Source organism: Podarcis melisellensis (assembly GCF_964234715.1).
Source record: "Podarcis melisellensis genome assembly, chromosome: 2".
In the NCBI taxonomy this organism is placed as follows: domain Eukaryota; kingdom Metazoa; phylum Chordata; class Lepidosauria; order Squamata; family Lacertidae; genus Podarcis; species Podarcis melisellensis.
Genome location: NC_138529.1, coordinates 105,295,142 through 105,313,545, shown reverse-complemented (window position 1 = coordinate 105,313,545; position 18,404 = coordinate 105,295,142). Strand labels below are relative to the sequence as shown.

The 18,404-nt window shown below is 48.4% G+C and overlaps 1 protein-coding gene across 2 annotated transcripts; it reads left to right on the top strand.

Moving 5' to 3' along the window:
- The first annotated feature begins 744 nt into the window (after positions 1-744).
- SH3BP5L (SH3 binding domain protein 5 like) lies at positions 745-15,199 on the top strand. Of its 2 annotated transcripts, XM_081902958.1 has the most exons (8): positions 745-816; positions 2,910-3,582; positions 6,373-6,498; positions 7,664-7,726; positions 9,113-9,241; positions 11,022-11,183; positions 12,169-12,342; positions 13,525-15,199. In XM_081902958.1, the coding sequence occupies exons 2-8, from the start codon at positions 3,367-3,369 to the stop codon at positions 13,924-13,926; spliced, it is 1,272 nt and encodes a 423-aa protein (XP_081759084.1). In that variant the 5' UTR covers positions 745-816; positions 2,910-3,366; the 3' UTR covers positions 13,927-15,199. The 2 variants fall into 2 exon arrangements, with proteins under 2 accessions (XP_081759084.1, XP_081759085.1); XM_081902959.1 differs by lacking the exon at positions 6,373-6,498.
- Positions 15,200-18,404: the final 3,205 nt, after the last annotated feature.

Genomic DNA, 18,404 nt, shown 5'->3' with positions numbered 1-18,404 from the left:
AATTCCTTCCAGTAGCACCTTAGAGACCAACTAAGTTTGTTATTGGTATGAGCTTTCGTGTGCATGCACACTTCTTGGCTACGAAGGGTCGCCAGAGGAGAAGGCACCCGTCTCTACCATTCGTGATAGTGTTCTTCCTTTTTCGGGGGGGGGGTGTCACTTTGGTGCATTCTTTATGCTGAAAAGCGAGATAGCCAAACCAGACCAGCTTTGCTCGTGGTCCAGAACACCGATCCCACGACGAGCTTCAGCCGCCGATTGCCCGGGGCAGGTTCAACGCGCAGTTCAATCCTAAAAGTGCTGTTCAGAGGCAAGCTTAACCGGCTCCGATGGCCTTAAAAAGAAAACGAAAAACCCTCCAGCCTCGCAGCACGAAAATGCACCGCGCGATTGGGTTCCCTTGCAGGCGCACGAGGCCATCTGGCGGAGGCGGCCGGGCTGCGTGGAAAAGCCCTTGCGCGCCCAGCTCAGCTTCCAGGGCCTCCCTTGTCCGTAACGCAACATGGCGCTTCCCGGAGGGCGTCTTCAAACCGTCCTTTGGAAGTCTAATATCCTGCCTTGCCCCCCTAAAAATCCCGTCCCGCGCCTGTCTGGAGACCCCCTCCCCGTCCCAAAGACCCCATGGCGGGCGCTGAAATGCGCGCTGCGCAAAAACAGCCGCCCTGTTTGGAGTCATGGAGAGCGCCATGCTGTACGGACGAGGGCCGGGCGCAAGGGAAGGGTGGTTTCCCTGGGGTCGGGGAGGGGGGAGAGGAGAGGAAGGATTTCCGTTTCCGCTTGGGCGGGGGTTGGAGGAGGTTGCAGCTGGAGCTGGAGGTAAATAGAGCGATTTTTTTAAAAAAATATTTTTTTTTAGTGGGGGCCCCGTGGTTCCGGCTTCCCTGCGCGCGCTTCCCCGGGAGGGGAACCCGGAGGCCGACGCAAAAGAGGGAGGGGATCCCCGCTGGAGGCGGCGCGTAGAGGCCCAGCGGGGGGAGGAGGGCGATGGCAGCTCGAGCCCGGGTTCAAGGGGGGTGGTGGTCTCTTGGGCGCTGGCAGCCTCCCTTTCCTCGCCTCCGCCGAGGGAGCGACCGACCGCCGGGTGGTAGGGGTACTGGCAAGGGTGGGTGGTTCAGCTCCCGGAGAGGGAAAAAGCCCTTATTTAAGCGGAGAGTGGCGCAAAATTATTATTATTAATAATAATAATGGATGATTGAGATTTCACATAGGGCGCAGCTGAAGTCGAAAGGCAACAACAGCAATTGACCGTTTCCATACGGTGCTGCCAATGTTTATGATGTTTGGCAGACGATGGGGGGGGGGGTGGAAATAAGGACAGGTCCCTGCCCCAAGTCATGTACAATCTACATATTGACCGGGGCTGGGGGAACTGGGGGAGGTGCAGGAGTGAGTGGATAAGGGAAGTACTACTACTACTACTACTACTACTATTTATACCCCACCAATTACGGGTGGCTCACAGCAAATATTCTTGGTTCAATTAGACATGTTTGGACTCTGCTTCTGCAGGGGAGAGGGCTGTTGAGGCATGCCCAATGCTTCATAGGATTTAAAAGGATTTGAAGATGGGCAGGGATGGTAGCATCAGAAAGGAAATTGAGGGGTGGTGTGGAGGGTGATTGTCATTTCTAGGCGGCTAGGGCAGTGGGATCTTTGTCCAGTCTCTTACTGCTTTATCTTCCATAATGATCAGAAGCCTTTCAAGAGTTATAGGAAAGCAGCTCTGAAGTTTATGCGGTTTTGATCTTGCAACTCAGAACGCACAAAGAGAGAAGCAGTTTAGGTCACAGGCAAATGATCTTGGTCCTGATAGCTCCAGCAGGCACTATGTGTGTTCATAAATAAACAGCTGATCTGATACGAACTGTGTGCTGTTGATTAGGAGCAGTAGATACAGGACTGAGCTGTGTGTCTCCAGTCACAAGAACAATAGAGTTATTATGGCAACATGTGTTCCCAGAAGCCTAGAAATGAGTTCTTGGCATCTAGCAATCTGGAAAATGAGGATTATCTATCTCGGGTGCTGATATGTTTAGGGTGGGAGAGAATCAACACTGATCAGGAACAAATTGTTAAATATTTAAACGTGATTAGAAATATTTTATGCATTAGGCTGCAAGCTCCCTGTGGCCTCTCCCACAACCTATTCCTATTCTTATCTGTCGTGTTAGATGCCTAGAAGAAAGCAATAAACATTCCTGGCAGAGCTTCAAACCTCTTATAGTTGTGGTGAGCATGGCAATGTTCTTCATTGTGACATGTAACCATTGTGGCAAGAGATTATCTAGCTACAGATCTGGTGGACGGCTTCTGTTGTATGCTTGCGTCACTTTTTGTTGAAGCCAGAATAACATTTTCAGGTGCCAGAGGTACATAGGTCCGAATTAAATTCCTAGGCACAACCAAATTTGTGGCGCAACCGGAATAAGATTGCAAATGTGTAAACGCACACAGAGTTTGCAGCTGGCTGAGTGGGATGTAGCTTTGCTGTTTGCTGCCTTTTACAATATGCATTGGGACGTGGGTGGCGCTGTGGGTTAAACCACTGAGCCTAGGACTTGCCGATCAGAAGGTCAGTGGTTCGAATCCTCACGATGGGGTGAGCTTCTGTTGCTCGGTCCCTGCTCCTGCCAACCTAGCAGTTCAAAAGCACGTCAAGTGCAAGTAGATAAAGAGGTACCACTCTGGCGGGAAGGTAAACGGCGTTTCCGTGCGCTGCTCTGATTCTCCAGAGTCATGTTGGCCGCATGACCTGGAAGCTGTACGTCAGCTCCCTCGGCCAATAAAGTGAGATGAGCGCCGCAACCCCAGAGTTGGCCACGACTGGACCTAATGGTCAGGGGTCCCTTTACCTTTACCTTTTTACAATATGCATAGTTAACCAGTCTCCTTTTTCATTTCCCCCCCAGCCCAGCCTGCGCTTGACTGCTTCCGTTCTCTCGCCTTTGCTGCTGGATGCGGCTTTGGAGGAGGTGTCTTAAGGGTGTGCTGTAGATGAGGGGGTGGAGGATATGCCTGGTGGGGAATTTTCTCCACCCCCTCCGTGAGTGAGCAACTGCTGCTATGTGCTTCTCTCAGCACCTCCAGGACTAAAGCCCTTTTAAGCTCCTCAAAGAATCGCCTGGCATCCTTTCTTCTGTTCCGGTCAGCGTGTGGTCCCTGGAGGGTGCCCCATCGCTCTCCAGACCAGCGCTGTAAATTTCCGCCTGCTTCCCTTGCCGCGCGTGCCAAATGCATCTTTGCAGACCCAGAAGCCCTGTGCCAATGCTCTGTGGATGGGCCTGGCGTTAGAATGGTGCCTGCCTTTCTGTGACGAGGCCAAACCGCCCGGGTGAGGAGGCTGTAGAGGGGCGTCGGAGGCTGGGCATGGAGGACTCTGACCAGAGGTTGGTGCTGGGTATGAACATGGGTGATGGGCGGGAAACACCTCCCGGGGAGCTGAGGACGCCCACCGAAGAGGGAGAGGAGCAGAGGACACCCGTGTCTGAAGCCATCTGTGACGGTGGCAGCGGTGATGCCAAAACTTCCCAGAGGAAAGAAGAGGAGCAGGAGGAAGAGGAGGAGCTTGACCCCCGCATCCAGGTAAGAAAAATAGCATTTTTATTATTTTATTTAATTTTTTACTCTGCCCATCTGACTGGGCTGCCCCAGCCACTCTGGGTGGCTTCCAGCTTACAGTGGTATCTCGGGTTAAGTACTTAATTTGTTCTGGAGGTCCATTCTTAACCTGAAACTGTTCTTAACCTGAAGCACCACTTTAGCTAATGGGGCCTCTTGCTGCTGCCACGCCGCCAGAGCACGATTTCTGTTCTCATCCTGAAGCAAAGTTCTTAACCCGAGGTACTATTTCTGGGTCAGCAGAGTCTGTAACCTGAAGTGTATGTAACCTGAAGCATAACCCCAAGGTACCACTGTATACAGAAACACAATAAAACATCAAACATTGAAAACTTCCCTAAACAGGGCTGCCTTCAGATATCTTCTAAAGGTCAGATAGTTGCTTATTTCCTTGACATCTGATGGGAGGGCATTCCACAGGGTGGGCGCCACTATTGAGAAGGCCCTCTGCCTGTTTCCCTGTTACCTCACTTTTTTCACAGTGAGGGAACCGCCAGAAGGCTTTCGGCGCTGGACCTCAGTGTCCGGGCTGAACGATGGGGGTGGAGACGCTCCTTCAGGTATGCAGAACCGAGGCCGTTTAGGGCTTTAAAAGTCAGCACCAACACTTTGAATTATGCTTGGAAACCAGTACGATACTTCTTCCTGTATTCACTTGCCTGATGGCAGGCCTGGGAGGGGTTGTCATTCAGTTCTTTGGGGATTGCTCCATGGAAGCTTGTAATCTGGTTTGCTCTAAGGCTGTATTGAAAGTGTGGACAGAAACCAGTTGAACTACTGTGACTCGCCTCTTGGCCCTTCTGCCAGCGAGCCACTTAGCATTTCCGATCAAGCAGGAACAGAATGGCCCAATAGTGTGTTTGTTTTTTTCTTTTGCCTCAGGGCTAGTTGCCAGCATTTTTGTTTTAGTAAATGCAAAAATTCCTTTGCGCAAAAGTAAGCAGCAGTCAGTTTGGCTCTTGGCACCCACCCAGCGCAGCAATCCTGTGGAAGCTAAGTGGGTCCATTTACAGTCATGGGATGAACGGGGGACCATTAGCATTATTTATTGGTTTTCATACCCCGCCCTTCTTCCCCAAGGAGCCCAAGACGGCAGGCAAATACACCGTTTAAGAGGAAAAACAAGGCGTAAACATTCCAAAACTGTTAAAACCATTTCAGTTTAAAACATTCTGAAAGAAATTACAGATGAAAATGATCATCCAGTGATCATGGGGTTGCCAGGAACAGTATGTTTCAGGCACCAGGAAGCTCCCTGCCCTTTTCCAAGTGGTACATTTCCCCCAGGAAAAACACCTTATCCATCTATTTCTGGGGGAGAGTATGGGAGCTTATTGCTATTTACAGGCCTGGCATTAGGAACCATCAGCAATTGCAACCCCCGGGTTGGTGTGACAACCGCTGCCATCTCATCCTCCCCCAGCCCTTCCTGCCGTTTGGCGCTACTGCAGAGAGGAAAGTAAATTGGGTGTGTGGGTAAAGGTAAAGGGAGCCCTGACCATTAGGTCCCGTCATGGCCGACTCTGGGGTTGCGGCGCTCATCTCCCTTTACTGGCCGAGGGAGCCGGCGTACAGCTTCCGGGTCATGTGGCCAGCATGACTAAGCCGCTTCTGGCAAACCAGAGCAGCGCATGGAAACACCGTTTACCTTCCCGCTGGAGCGGTACCTATTTATCTATTTGCACTTTGACGTGCTTTCAAACTGCTAGGTTGGCAGGAGCTGGGTTAGCTCACCCCATCACAGGGATTCGAACCGCCAACCTTCTGATCGGCAAGTCCTAGGCTCTGTGGTTTAACCCACAGCGCCACCCGCATCCCGGGTGGGTGGGTACCACACTTCAAATCTGCTGCCCAGTGGAAGGTAGGGACCGCATTCTGGATTTGTGTAGGGTTTTACTCCTTAGCCTTTTCTTCTCCCAGTGATAACCCAAAAGGCAGCGGAGTTTAGGATAAGAGTTTTCCTTCTCCCACCTTCCCAGGTTGATGAACCCCATCTGCCACTCACTTCCCTTTATAGCATGTGCAGAATGGCGCCTTGTATGTCTCCTTCCAGCAACTCCTGCAGCCAGGCAGGTGCCAAATGTATTGTCCTGCTTTCTGGACCAGATCAGTGAGGCCGAGAGCGGGGTCTTGTCCTCTGGGCAGCTCAGGACCTCCATAGACACTGCCCAGGCTTGCGCCCCAGGGAGGTCACTTGGGTGCTGCTAAGTCAGCGGTTTGACTTCACCCCCAGAGGCACACTCCATTGTCTCTTGAGACTTCCTGGCATCTTGGGCTTCCCAAGGTGAGGAGGATGTTTTCCTTTCCTTTTCTTTTTTTGACAACAATTTTATTACTTTTCAATTACAGTAATCCAATAATAGCCTCATTATAACAATGCCAAATTAATAATACTAATCACTAAGATACCAAATTATACAATTTAGATGGCCCCACTCCGCATGCTAGAATTGATGGTTTGGTGATTTACTTTATTTCTGCGTTCATAAATTTCAATTATGCTCCAGTTGAAATAATCCCTTGTATTGCAACTGCAGTTTTAACAACTTCCATTCAGCATTAAATGATTTATGCAACATTAAATGATTTATACGCCTACAGGCGAAGCATTCAGACTCTCTCCTTGTTCTTCCTGTATGTGGCAATTATTCTGTCCGTAATGTTTCTTCCTGTCCTTGTAATATATTATGTCTATCCGTTGCTGCTGTTCTCCATCGTGCCTTGGGCTGACCTAGTGTCCCATTGTTGTTTCAGAAGTTCTCCATTGCTCCATCCCTGCTTCATTGTTTTGCAACTTTAGCAGCAGGAGGATGTTTTCTAGCCCTGCTACCTGAGATTCTTGAAGTCAAGGATGGGGGACCTTTTGTGGGCCCGCCAAAGGTTGCTGGACTACAACTCCCATCAATCCTGACCATTGACCATGCTGGCTGGGGTTGATGGGACTGCCAAGATGGTGGAGATTTCAAGACTGAACCTGAGTCCTTCTGTGTGTCTTCTGCCTCTACATTCAGGAATAGGAATCGGAGGCCTGGCTGTTTTTCTTTCCTGCCTTTCTTTCCATCTATTCATTCTCTGCTGCCTTAGATCCCCAGTTTATATATACATATGCTCTATCTGTTAAGCAGAATATGTCCAGCAAGCAGCTGCATATAATTTTCCATCACTTATTGTGAGGGATGCAGGTTTTGTCTTACTGACAATTTGCATGTGTTTACAGGTAGTGCCAGGTACATATGCCGACACTTTCCAAGAGTTACAGAGTTAAACTGCGGGATTTGCTCTTGCAAGTGGCAGTGACGGCCACCAACATGGATGGCTTTTAAAAAGGAGGAGGAGGATTCATTGATTATATTGTTTTTCCCACTAAAGTGTCTCAGAGCATCTTACATAATAAAAATAGCAATCACACACACAAAAGGATTAAAGCCAAATATAAAAACAGAAATGAAACTGGGCCACGATGACGATGACAATTAATAAAAATAATAATAATAAATAAGTGCTCATCGGGAAAATATAGAAATCAACACATTCTTTCCCATTCCACTTAAGAGCATGAGCACAAAAAGAGACACGGCTATCAATAGCTATTCACCACAATGGCCACACTCTAACTTCACTGTTGGAGGCAGTAAACTGAGTATAATCGTAATAATAATACCTGTTTATCTACTTGCACTGGCATGATTTCAAACTGCTAGATTGGCAGGAGCTGGGATAGAGCAACAGGAGCTCACTCTGTCGCAGGGATTCGAACTGCCGACCTTCTGATCGGCAAGCCCAAGAGGCTCAGTGCTTTAGACCACAGCTCTACCCATGTCCCTATTGCAAGAGGGGAGTCTGTAGCAGTCATGTCTTGCTTCCGGGCATCCCATTGGTTACTGGACTAGGATGAGCCAGTGGCTGGATCCAGCCGCTTCTCTTGGGTTCTTATAAGCCTGCTAGGAAAGGGTTCAGGGGATGAAGGGGTGGAAGTTGTACAAATGTGTCCTTCTGCACTATGCTGGTGCCTGTCTTTTGAGTCTGCCTTTCTCTCTGACCACAGGAGGAGCTGGAGCACCTCAATCAGGCCAACGAAGAGATCAATCGAGTGGAGCTGCAGCTGGATGTGAGTAAGGCAGCACCTTCAAAGCAATTTCAGCATCCCTTCCGCTTCCGAACACTTCCTGCCTTCTGTCCCCTCCACGGAGGCTGCGTTATCCCTTGGCAAGTCAACAGGCAGGGGTCCCCAGTTTCACTCGCCGCCTGCACTGTGGCACGTTTGGTAACTAGGGAGGGAAATTGTCCCTGCAGTTACTTAAATGTATAGGGATTGCACTGAAAATTGCCCTTTCGTGTGGGGTAATTTGTTCCCTCTACTAATGTGAGGGTGAAAGATAATTGCGGAAAAACAAAATAAAAGGAAAATATCAGCTAATAGGTACGACTCAGTTTAAGCTCTGTTTTCTGGCTTCTGTTTGGAGTCGTCTGCAGCTCATCCTTCCCCATGTAGACCTGCCTCATACTTTGAGGACCACGGATGTAATAAGGTTACCGTGGTTGTATCCAGTGGCAATCAGCATGACCAAATTAGGTCCATTCATTTCAATGGGTCTGTTCTGAATATAAGTTACAGCCCCATGTCTCAAGGCTGGTTGGTGGTTAGAGACTCCTGTTGTAGTGAAAAGGGTCTGGCCTCAACCAGAACCAGGGCTTTTTCAGCTGTGGCTCCGATCTGGTGGAAGGCTCTGTCACAAGAGACTAGGGCCCTGCGGGACTTGACATCTTTCCACAGGGCCTGCAAGACAGAGCTGTTCCACCAGGCCTTTGGCCAGGGCACAGCCTGACCCCCTCCTTTGGTAATTCTTCACAGAACTCTAGCCCAATGGTTGCCATCAATTTGATTTGAACTGATTTTACAATGAATTGATTTTAGAATGCTGTATTATTTTACTGTTGTTAGCTGCTCTGAGCCCGGCTTCTGCTGGGGAGGGTGGGATATAAATAAATTATTATTATTATTATTAGTTGTGGTTGTCATAGGAGGCGCCTTGGGGGCCCAATCCGCTGTTCAGTGCAGGATCTGCAGAGTGCAGCTGCAGTATCTCTGACAGGCAGCGGTCCAGCCTGCAGTTCAATGCCTTCAGGGAAGGAGAGCTCACCACAACCAGTAGCAGTCTGTTCCACAGCCAAACACTTCCTAGCATTAGGAAGCCTCCTCCTGATATTTAGTCGAAATGTGATGGGGTCGTGTTTACTACCTGTTTGCAATCTGCAGCTTTGTGCACCAGCAGTGCACCTCCATCAGGGCCCCACGGATATGGGTGTGCGAAGTAACCATGCGTTCCAGACACCCTGTGTGATCCACCCTTGTGCATATATGATTCACGCAGCACTTGAGCTCTGTGGGGCCAGCCACGGCACTGCAGCAACCCGTAAAATCCATCTTAGGCATGCATTTAATGCAGGCCGATTCCTTCAACACTGACATACTTTGCGCCGTTGGTTTCAACAGGAAGCCCGTACCACGTATCGGAGGATCTTGTCGGAGTCTGCCAGGAAGCTGAATGCTCAGGGCTCCCAGCTGGGGAACTGTATTGAGAAAGCACGCCCCTACTACGAGGCCAGGCGCTTGGCCAAGGAGGTATCTGTTAACATTTCCCTCTGTTTCACCTCTGAAGTTGCCATTATTCCTCAGCTGTTGTAGAGCAAGAAATCTTTAAAGGATGCGATTTGGGGGTTCCGGAATTCTCTAAGCTTTATTTTGTGTCATAAATAGCCACAAGTCATTGTCAAAAGTGGAAAGAAGCTGCCCCTATGAAAAGTCTCAGTAAACATTCCCTTAAAAGTCCACAATGTGTCAGAAATAGTTTGCTTTTCCTTCGGAATTCCTGTTTTGCACATTGAATGCCACTCTGCGCATGCTCATATTTCACTGGGTGCCAGGATTGGACACCCAGCCTCCCACCCAAAGCTGCTTCTTGTGAGCAAGCACAGTGATGGCCGATGTAGGTGCCTTTTCCTCATTTGTTTTGAGCGGGAAGGCCTGCAGCATATTGTGGGCCCTTTCTGATCTTATAGATGGCAGCCATTTTGCGTTGCCGCTCTCCCACAGTAGCCATTTTGTGACTGGTGCCCACGGCACTTTCTCAAAATTCTGCCTGGTTCCTATTGGCTGCTGACCCCTGTTCTGCTGCATCCCCCGTACCTAAGATTGGGGGCTAAAAGGAAAAGTTGTCCCAGGACAACTGATTTTATAAGCAGGATTTAAGCTGTTTTATGAATTATTTTGCATGGGGGAGGAATGGATTGAAAGGCTCTTGGCAGGACCTTGGGTTTTTGAGCTGCTTCTGGCAGAAGGCCCATCCTTTACCTGTGAGGAATAATGTAAACACAATGCTATCAGCAACACGTAATTCTGTTCCCAGCTTTAAACAGCCGGGCATATCCTGTCCGGAATGGCTTACAGCAGTGTGGAGGACCAAAACCCACAATTAGCAGCTTCAGATAACATGAATGTCAATGGATGACGTGACCATGATGATGTGGGTGTCTGTCAACATGAATAACTGTGTACAAAACAAAACAAAATAGCCGACTTGCACTTAATTAAAACCCTACCCTGTCAGGACTGTTAGAAACTCAGATATATAATCTAATTGCGAAATGGCACTTTAAACCTAGGTTAAGGTCACCACAGTGGGATGGAGTCCCCCCCCCGAATGGAGTTGTTTATTATTATTATTATTATTATTATTATTATTATTATTATTATTAATTTCTATACCGCTTTATATTTTAAAGAATAAATCTCAAAAGTGGTTAACAACACATTAAAACATCAAATAAAACAATAACACAAATTCAAACTCCAAGGGAAATATTTCAGATCCTTCTCCCCAGTCGCCAGTCTGGCATCCAGAGATCTCTGCACGGTTGCAATTGGTTGCAAAATGCTCCTGGCTCTTTTCTGATACGCTAGTTTTATATATGAAGAGATCTACTTTATTTAAAGTAAGGGAGCAGTCGAACGTGCCACCTCCATGTCTGACGTGGTACACCCCAGCAAGAGCTGCACCATGTAATTCTTTTCCCTGTGTGTTTCAAATCTCCACCTTTCCCTCCTCTCTGATTATAACTCTACGTCAAGGCTGGCCAATGTGGTGTCCTCGGGATGATGTTGGGCTCCAGCTCCCATCATGCCTGACCGCTGGAACTGATGGGAGTTGGAGTCCAACAGCACCCAGAGGTGGTCTCACATTGGCTAACCCTGCTCTAGCTAGTGTGAGTGAAAGAATTGGGGCGATGAAGTGCTTAAAACAAGGGGAGAGGGGTGTATGCGTGTTCTGGGGGGAAACAAAAGCTTGGGGGATTTTTAATGGAATTTTTGTCTGCGTTGCGTTTCTCTCCTCCACTCACTACAGGCACAGCAAGAGACCCAGAAGGCTGCCCTGCGGTACGAGCGAGCCGTCAGCATGCACAACGCAGCCCGGGAGATGGTGTTCGTGGCTGAGCAGGGGGTCATGGCTGATAAAAACAGGCTGGACCCCACCTGGCAGGAGATGCTCAACCACGCTACGTGCAAGGTGAGGGGTAAGGCCTACAAGAATCGGGAGCCTGCAACCCTGCGGATGTCGTCAGACTCTTGTCTCCCATCAGCCCCCAGCCAGCACAAGTCAACACTCAGGAATGGTGGCCGCTGTAGTCTGGCCAGATTCAGGGGTGATGGTGTCCCACCAACACTGAAAGGACTGCAAGTCCCTCCAGTGGGGTAGTGGTCTGGAGTCACAGGAGGTTGAAGGCCTGTTGCTATTTCTGGAGCAGGGTCCGTCCCTGTCTCCGGCATCTTAGAGCCACCCAGCCAGCATGGAAGGGTAGTTTTTTAGTCATTGGATGCCCCAAAGCTAGGATTCGGGGACGCTGGAAGCGCAAGGTGCTTCAGTTTCAAGACAACGGTGTGCGAATTCTGTGACATTCAGTGGACCTTCGTGGGAAACGCAGCTCTGGGCACTCTTAAGGAAGATACGGAGCACTCCAAATCATGTGCCTGTGTATGTGCACATAAAACAGCAGATCTAGCTGAAAGGCAACACGTGGAGATCTGCACCGATCATTGCAGGACACCTCTCATTGTTACTGTATAATTATCAGATTATTGTCTAATCTTAGAAGGGGGCTTGGCTGTGAATATCATAAAAAGACTCTGCACTCCTGAATTTGCCACTACGCCGCTGGATACAGACCATACCATCCAACGCATTGTAATAATAATAATAATTTTGTTTTGGAAATCCGTTACAATGATATATAATGAAATTCAGTCAAGGGAAGTTTCTTAACAATGTTATCAAGATTGGATTAAGTACAGTTATGATGTATGATGTTTGTTTGTTAGTTTAAAATTTTGGGAAATTAATAAAAAATATTGGGGGAAAAATAGAGGAAGAGGGAAAGAATTGGTTGCTGGGGAAGACAAAGTGACGGCAGAGTGGGTGGGAGGTTGTTCCCAGTGTGAGCTTTCAAGGCCTGGAGAGCATCCTCGCTCTGACTTGCCCCTTTTCCGCGCTTCAGGTGAACGAGGCTGAAGAGGAGCGTCTGCGAAGCGAACGGGAGCACCAGCGCGTCACTCAGCTCTGCCAGCAGGCTGAGGCCAAGGTGCAGTCGCTGCAGAAGTCCTTGAAGCGGGTCATTGTGAAGAGCAAGCCCTACTTTGAGCTGAAGGCCCAGTTCAACCAAATCCTTGAGGTGAGACCTTCCTCTGGGTCCTAGGACTCGCCCCACCCAGGCAGCCTTTGTGCCCTTAACAAACGACAGCTCCCAGAATCCTTTGTTGGGGGGAGCCGCGAGTGTTTAAAGTGGGTGCCTGGGGGTTTAAATGCATGGTGCGTTGAAAATGTTATCTATAAGAATCAAAGAAAATTATTATAAATTACCGCATTTTTCGCTCTATAAGACGCACCAGACCACAAGACGCACCCAGTTTTTGGAGGAGGAAAACGAGAAAAAATATATTCTGAATCTCAGAAGCCAGAACAGCAAGAGGGATCGCTGCGCAGTGAAAGCAGCAATCCCTCTTGCTGTTCTGGCTTCTGTGATAGCTGCGCAGCCTGCATTCGCTCCATAAGACGCACACACATTTCCCCTTACTTTTTAGGAGGGAAAAAGTGAGTCTTATAGAGCAAAAAATATGATAGTTTGGAGATGGTATTTAACACCAGTCAGATTTAATCAAACAAGCAAGGAATATTTGGTGTTATGTTGGAAGGGATGCCAGGAAACAGGGAATTATGTTCACATGTGGCGGGGGTGTAAATATGTACATTTTTTATTTTTTATTGGCAAAGGGTGTTTAAGGAGATAACAAATAAATCACTGGGTTAAAGCTGATCGAAAGTCCAGAGGTAGCATTATTATCAATTTACAATGGAGTGGAAGGCTCGCAGGCTGTGAAGGACTGGCTCATAAATTTATTGACAGCTGCACAAATTATTACAGCTAGGAAGGGGCAAGCTGCACAAATTATTACAGCTAGGAAGGGGCAAGCAGAATATAAAATAGAAGAATGGTATAAAGAGGTGTGGGATATAGCTATTAATGATAAATTAACCCATGCCGTTAAGGCAGGACGTGGCATATACAGAAAAAATGAGTTTGGGAAGACATAGGAGCTGTTTGTAGAATGTGTACTGTTAAAATGGAAAGGGGTCAAACCATCGCAAGAGGTGTTGAAATTTTGGGAGGTTGGATAGTTACAATGGAATGGTCTCTTGGGTGAGGTACACATTTTTATTCTTATTTATTCATGATTATTACTTTGTCAAAGTAAAAAATAAAATAAAAATGAAAGCATTGCCAGAAAAAGAAAAAAAAGCCTGGTTGGTGTGCATGTTGGCCTAATGTTTCATCTGTTCCTTCTTTGCCTTTCAGGAGCACAAGGCCCGGGTGACGTCCCTGGAGCAGCAGGTGGGCCAGGCCAAGATGCGCTACTCTGTGGCCTTGCGGAACCTGGAGCAGATCAGCGAACAGATCCACGCCCGGAGGCTCCAGCGCCTGGTCGGCCGGAGGGCTTCCCCGGTGGGCGCCGAGGCCAGCCCGGCGCTGCTGTACGGCGCGGCAGCACTGCCCCCCGAGCCTGCCTCCTCCTCCGACACGCTCTCGGTCCTCAGCTTCCAGACCATTGCCTCCGACCTGCAGAAATTCGACTCGGTGGAGCACCTGCTGGGGCTGTCCGACGCCGCCAGCCTCAACAGCGACGAGCTGGAGGAGCGGGAGCAGCGCCGCGAAGCCCAGCCCCACCCCTTCAAGCACCACCGCAGTATCAGCCTCTGACGTGCCCCCATCACCCCCGCTCTCTGCTGCAGTCCCTTTCGCCCCCGACCTCCTGGGGAAATGGGGAGAAGAAGGGGTCGGGCATGAAAGGAATGATCACGCAGAGAAAGGCAGGTCTTGGGAGCGCATTGGTCTGAAGTGCGGCTGTGGGGCTGAATTTCCCCCGCGATTTGCAGCCTTTGGTGCAACCCAGACGCCCTGCCGTCCTCTGCACACCCAGCCCCCAGTTGCTTGGAAACTTCAAGCATTTTGCTGGCCTCCGTTCATCAAGCCACCATTCCCCCCACCCCTTATTTCCCCCTCTCCCCTCCCCACCAGCATGCACCTGTTTCCTGGGAGCACTGTATGCTGGGGACAATTCTGGGCCCCTGCACATTTCACCTTAGGTTTGTTGGCTTATTAGCGACGCCATCATCTTTCTCCAGGTGGGCTGGAGCGCTTGAAACAGAGGGAAGAAAAGCAGGGAAGGATGCAGGAAAGAAACAGCGCTGCTGCTTCGTTCTCTCTCTTTTTACATGATTTGTTTTGGGTGGCTGAGTAGGTGTTGAGAAGACGACTTTTTAAAAACCTCTGTCTGCATTTTAGAGAACCTCCCCAGTCTGCTTTCATTGGATTGCCACCACAGACTGCGATATAGGAAAATATCCTTTTTTAAAAAAGAAACAGAACTCTTGCGCTCCCTATGGGGCTTTTTTTGACATACACTACAGTAAAATGAGGCATGCCATTCATTTATCTCGCCCCAGCAACAGATATACAACGGCAGGCACCAGTCTCTCTATAGCTTCTCCAGCGTGTAGACATGTGATCTGCTCTCGGTACAGAAGCTGGGGAGAGAGACTGGCAGCCTGAGGGTGCCTTTCAGCGCTACCACGAGAGAAGACAGGCGGCGGGAGGCTCCCTCCATTGAGACATCTCCTACCTATCTAACCCACTTGGTACATCCCTGATTGCCCCAGTCAAAAGATGGGAGGCACTTTTGCTCCATGGCAATGACATTTGCACAAATTTAAGTAGCAAAAGGTGGGTCTGGAAAGCCTTTCTCTCTTCTCCCTCCTCAGTGGTCTCCACAGGCCCCCGTGTCTCTGTTTTCTGGGGATGGGGGCGGTTTTGGCCTCTCGGAACAAATTTGCTAGACCTTGGCTGTGATGAGAACCAGTTGCTGGTTTGAGGCAGCCTGATAGCGACTCTGTGTGTGTGCGCGTGGGTGTTTGTATGACCGGCTTCCGATGTGTATTTTATTTAAAGTAAAGTTTATGCCCTATCAAAAGAACCTTTCCTCTCTCTGTTTCTGTTTGATGTTTTGTTTTTTTTGCCAAGTACACACAGATCCCATATTCAGTCGCTCATTGTGCACAAATTCACTTATCCAAACTTGAATTAACACCCAAACCTCGCTGTACACACCACAGATTCAGGTATCTAAACAGCCAGACCTACATGTAGTACTGTAAACAAATAAGCAACCTTAAACGAGTCACATTTGTGTGTACAGTCGTTTTGCGAGAAACCATGAGGTGGGAAGGGGAGGTAAGGGGTTAGATCAGACAAATGATAGCATTTCCCCCTTGTTTGCCTTTTGTAAGGTTTCAGAGGGTTTTCCTGGTTCCCACCCCCCTCATGCTGGGGTTGAAATTCTATGGTCGGGAACGCATTAAATTTTTCCCCACAGAAATAAATGGAAATCATCAACTCATTATGCAAACACTCACCTAACAAACGATTTCCTGAGAAATTGTTTGCACTGCCTACCCACCAAGTCAAGGTGCCCAAAGCCAGGCAAATTGTTTTAGCACTTGGTGCAGAAAATCATTCAAACGCCTCTCCCTGGTCCCCCAGCAGTAAAAATATATTCATATATAGTCGTATACTTAAGAGTTTGCTGACACAAATCCTGCAACCTGATTCTTGTGTGACACAAATTCTGCGTAGGAAACACAGCCATGTTCCTATAACTGTGCAGCACCGTTGTTGAGCTTTCTTTAAATAGCTGTGTTTCTGTGCTCACTCATGTCTTTCTAAAATTACCCCTGACCTTCCTAGAAAGACCACCTTCACCTTTCGGTTTCTGCACAAAAGCATTCTTAATCAGTCCTGGTTGTATAACAAACTTCCAGTCTTGTTCCCAAAGTGAAAAAAAGCTAATGAAGCGCACAAGATGTTAGGTTCATTGCATTTCACACCCATATAAGCACAGTGTTCTCCACAAAAGCAACAGAACGACATTTCCAAGTTGATCCGGGAGTACAGGCGATGAGTGTGTGTGACAAAAACAAAGGAGCATATACAATAAAATATAGAAATCTCAGTATCACTGTTATTTGCCTCCTAATATTGCAGCACTAACACCTCAGCGGCATCTCTCACAGAGAGAGCCTGGTCCATTAATTCCAGATAAATTATTTGTTTTAGTCCCCACACTGAAATATCTGGGTGAAGTCTCGAGGCGGCTTTAAGATGCTGCAGTCTGGCCAAAGGGCCCCATCTTCCTACGCCCTTTGAAGAACAAATGTGGGCTCACCTCACACTGGTCGGAAGAGGGCAAAAGTGTAAGGAGGACCCCAAATTCTTCCTCGAGCAAAAATGTTCCAACTATTGCAATATGTATCACTTGACATGCCAACCAACAGTTCCTCCGGACAGGGCGATTCCCTCTTCAGTGAAGCAACGTATCGCCTATCAATATTTACAAAAGGGTAACGTTTTTCCGAGGGCCACATGAGCTTCTGGGGGCCACATGGCAGTGATGGGCAGGGCCAGAGACATGGGTGGAACAGCAAATGCACATATTACCTTTACAAAGTAGGGTCACTTATTCACATGAACACATCAGAGGCATTGTTCAGAGTTCAAGGGCATAGTCCAGTCCGGCAAAGACGTGAGGAAGGTGCAAAGCAGGGCTGGTGAGGGGTGTGGCCTGGTAAGAGTCACAAGGGCCAGGGGGAGAGGTCTAGAGCGCTGCATTCCCCCCCCCCCCCTAATTCACAATATAGACACCCACACACTTCTTGAGATGTTTGGCTTGTCCGCAAAATACCTTGCCACAGCCCAGCTCACTGAGCCATTCCTATGTGCTAGAAACATTGACACCCCATGCTTGATTGTCGTTCCCCTGCCTCAAGAATGGGGAGTGTGTGGCCCTCCAGGTGCTGTTGAACTCCAGTTCCCATCAGCCCCAGCCAGAATGGTTAGTGCTTAGGAATGATGGGAGTTGGAGTTCCTGAGTCCAGATTCCCCCCCTCCCTCCCCTATTTCCTCACATTTGACCACAGTAGAGTTCATATTCTGGGCACCACAGTTCAAGAAGGACACTGACAAACTGGAACGTGTCCAGAGGAGGGCAACCAAAATGGTCAAAGGCCTGGAAACGATGCCTTATGAGGAACGGCTAAGGGAGCTGGGCATGTTTAGCCTGGAGAAGAGGAGGTTAAGGGGTGATATGATAGCCATGTTCAAATATATAAAAGGATGTCACATAGAGGAGGGAGAAAGGTTGTTTTCTGCTGCTCCAGAGAAGCGGACACGGAGCAATGGATCCAAACTACAAGAAAGAAGATTCCACCTAAACATTAGGAAGAACTTCCTGACAGTAAGAGCTGGAATTTGCTGCCAAGGAGTGTGGTGGAGTCTCCTTCTTTGGAGGTCTTCAAGCAGAGGCTTGACAACCATATGTCAGGAGTGCTCTGATGGTGTTTCCTGCTTGGCAGGGGGTTGGACTCAATGGCCCTTGTGGTCTCTTCCAACTCTATGATTCCATGATTCTATGATATTCACCAGTCTGCTTCCAAGAGCTTGAAAGGGCGATGGTTTTCAGGTTTTCTCTCTCTGCTTTCACGCTAGAGGAATGCTCTCTTTAAGTAAGAGCGCAGCAAGAACCAGCCATTCCCAGAATGCTCTGGGGCAATGGCAATTGGCCTGTTATTGTGGTCCTGTGAGAGACAGGTGCTTTGTGGAATACACACCACACAAACAAACAAACAAACAAACAAACAAACAAACAAACAGCACCCTCTCAACATTTTAAAAAGCACCACAAAGTACAACATTTTTTAAAAAAAAGTTTGATTGCACAAGATATAAAGTTGCTTAATAAAAGAGAACTTTTGGTGTGTGGGGTGTGTGTGTCACGATTTTGGACTTTTTGCAAAAAAGTGACGGGGGGAGGGAAATGGACTGTAAAGTGTGGGCTGACACTTGCTTTGACACGACATCATCTAACCTCACCACAAACAAACCAGAGTGGATGCTTATTAAATCGCCACCGTCCAAATACTCAATATAACAGGTCACATGGAAGTGACGTTAAAAACAGACTACAGTGGATCTACCATTGTCAATGGCTGCGTCCCAACCTAAGACTTTTCCCCTCATAAAATCACGAGCTGAACCAGGACGTGGCCCCACTTCAAATATTTCTCCCACAAGTATTTGATGTCCAAATAGCTCTTGACAGAGGATTCCTCCCCTATTCACTTATT

Excerpts from the sequence above, each read along its gene's own strand:
- SH3BP5L (XM_081902958.1), top strand. The coding sequence starts at position 3,367 with ATGGAGGACTCTGACCAGAGGTTGGTGCTGGGTATGAACATGGGTGAT. Across the intron at positions 7,727-9,112 it reads GAGTGGAGCTGCAGCTGGAT|GAAGCCCGTACCACGTATCG; the intron begins GTGAGTAAGGCA and ends TGGTTTCAACAG. Across the intron at positions 11,184-12,168 it reads TCAACCACGCTACGTGCAAG|GTGAACGAGGCTGAAGAGGA; the intron begins GTGAGGGGTAAG and ends TCCGCGCTTCAG.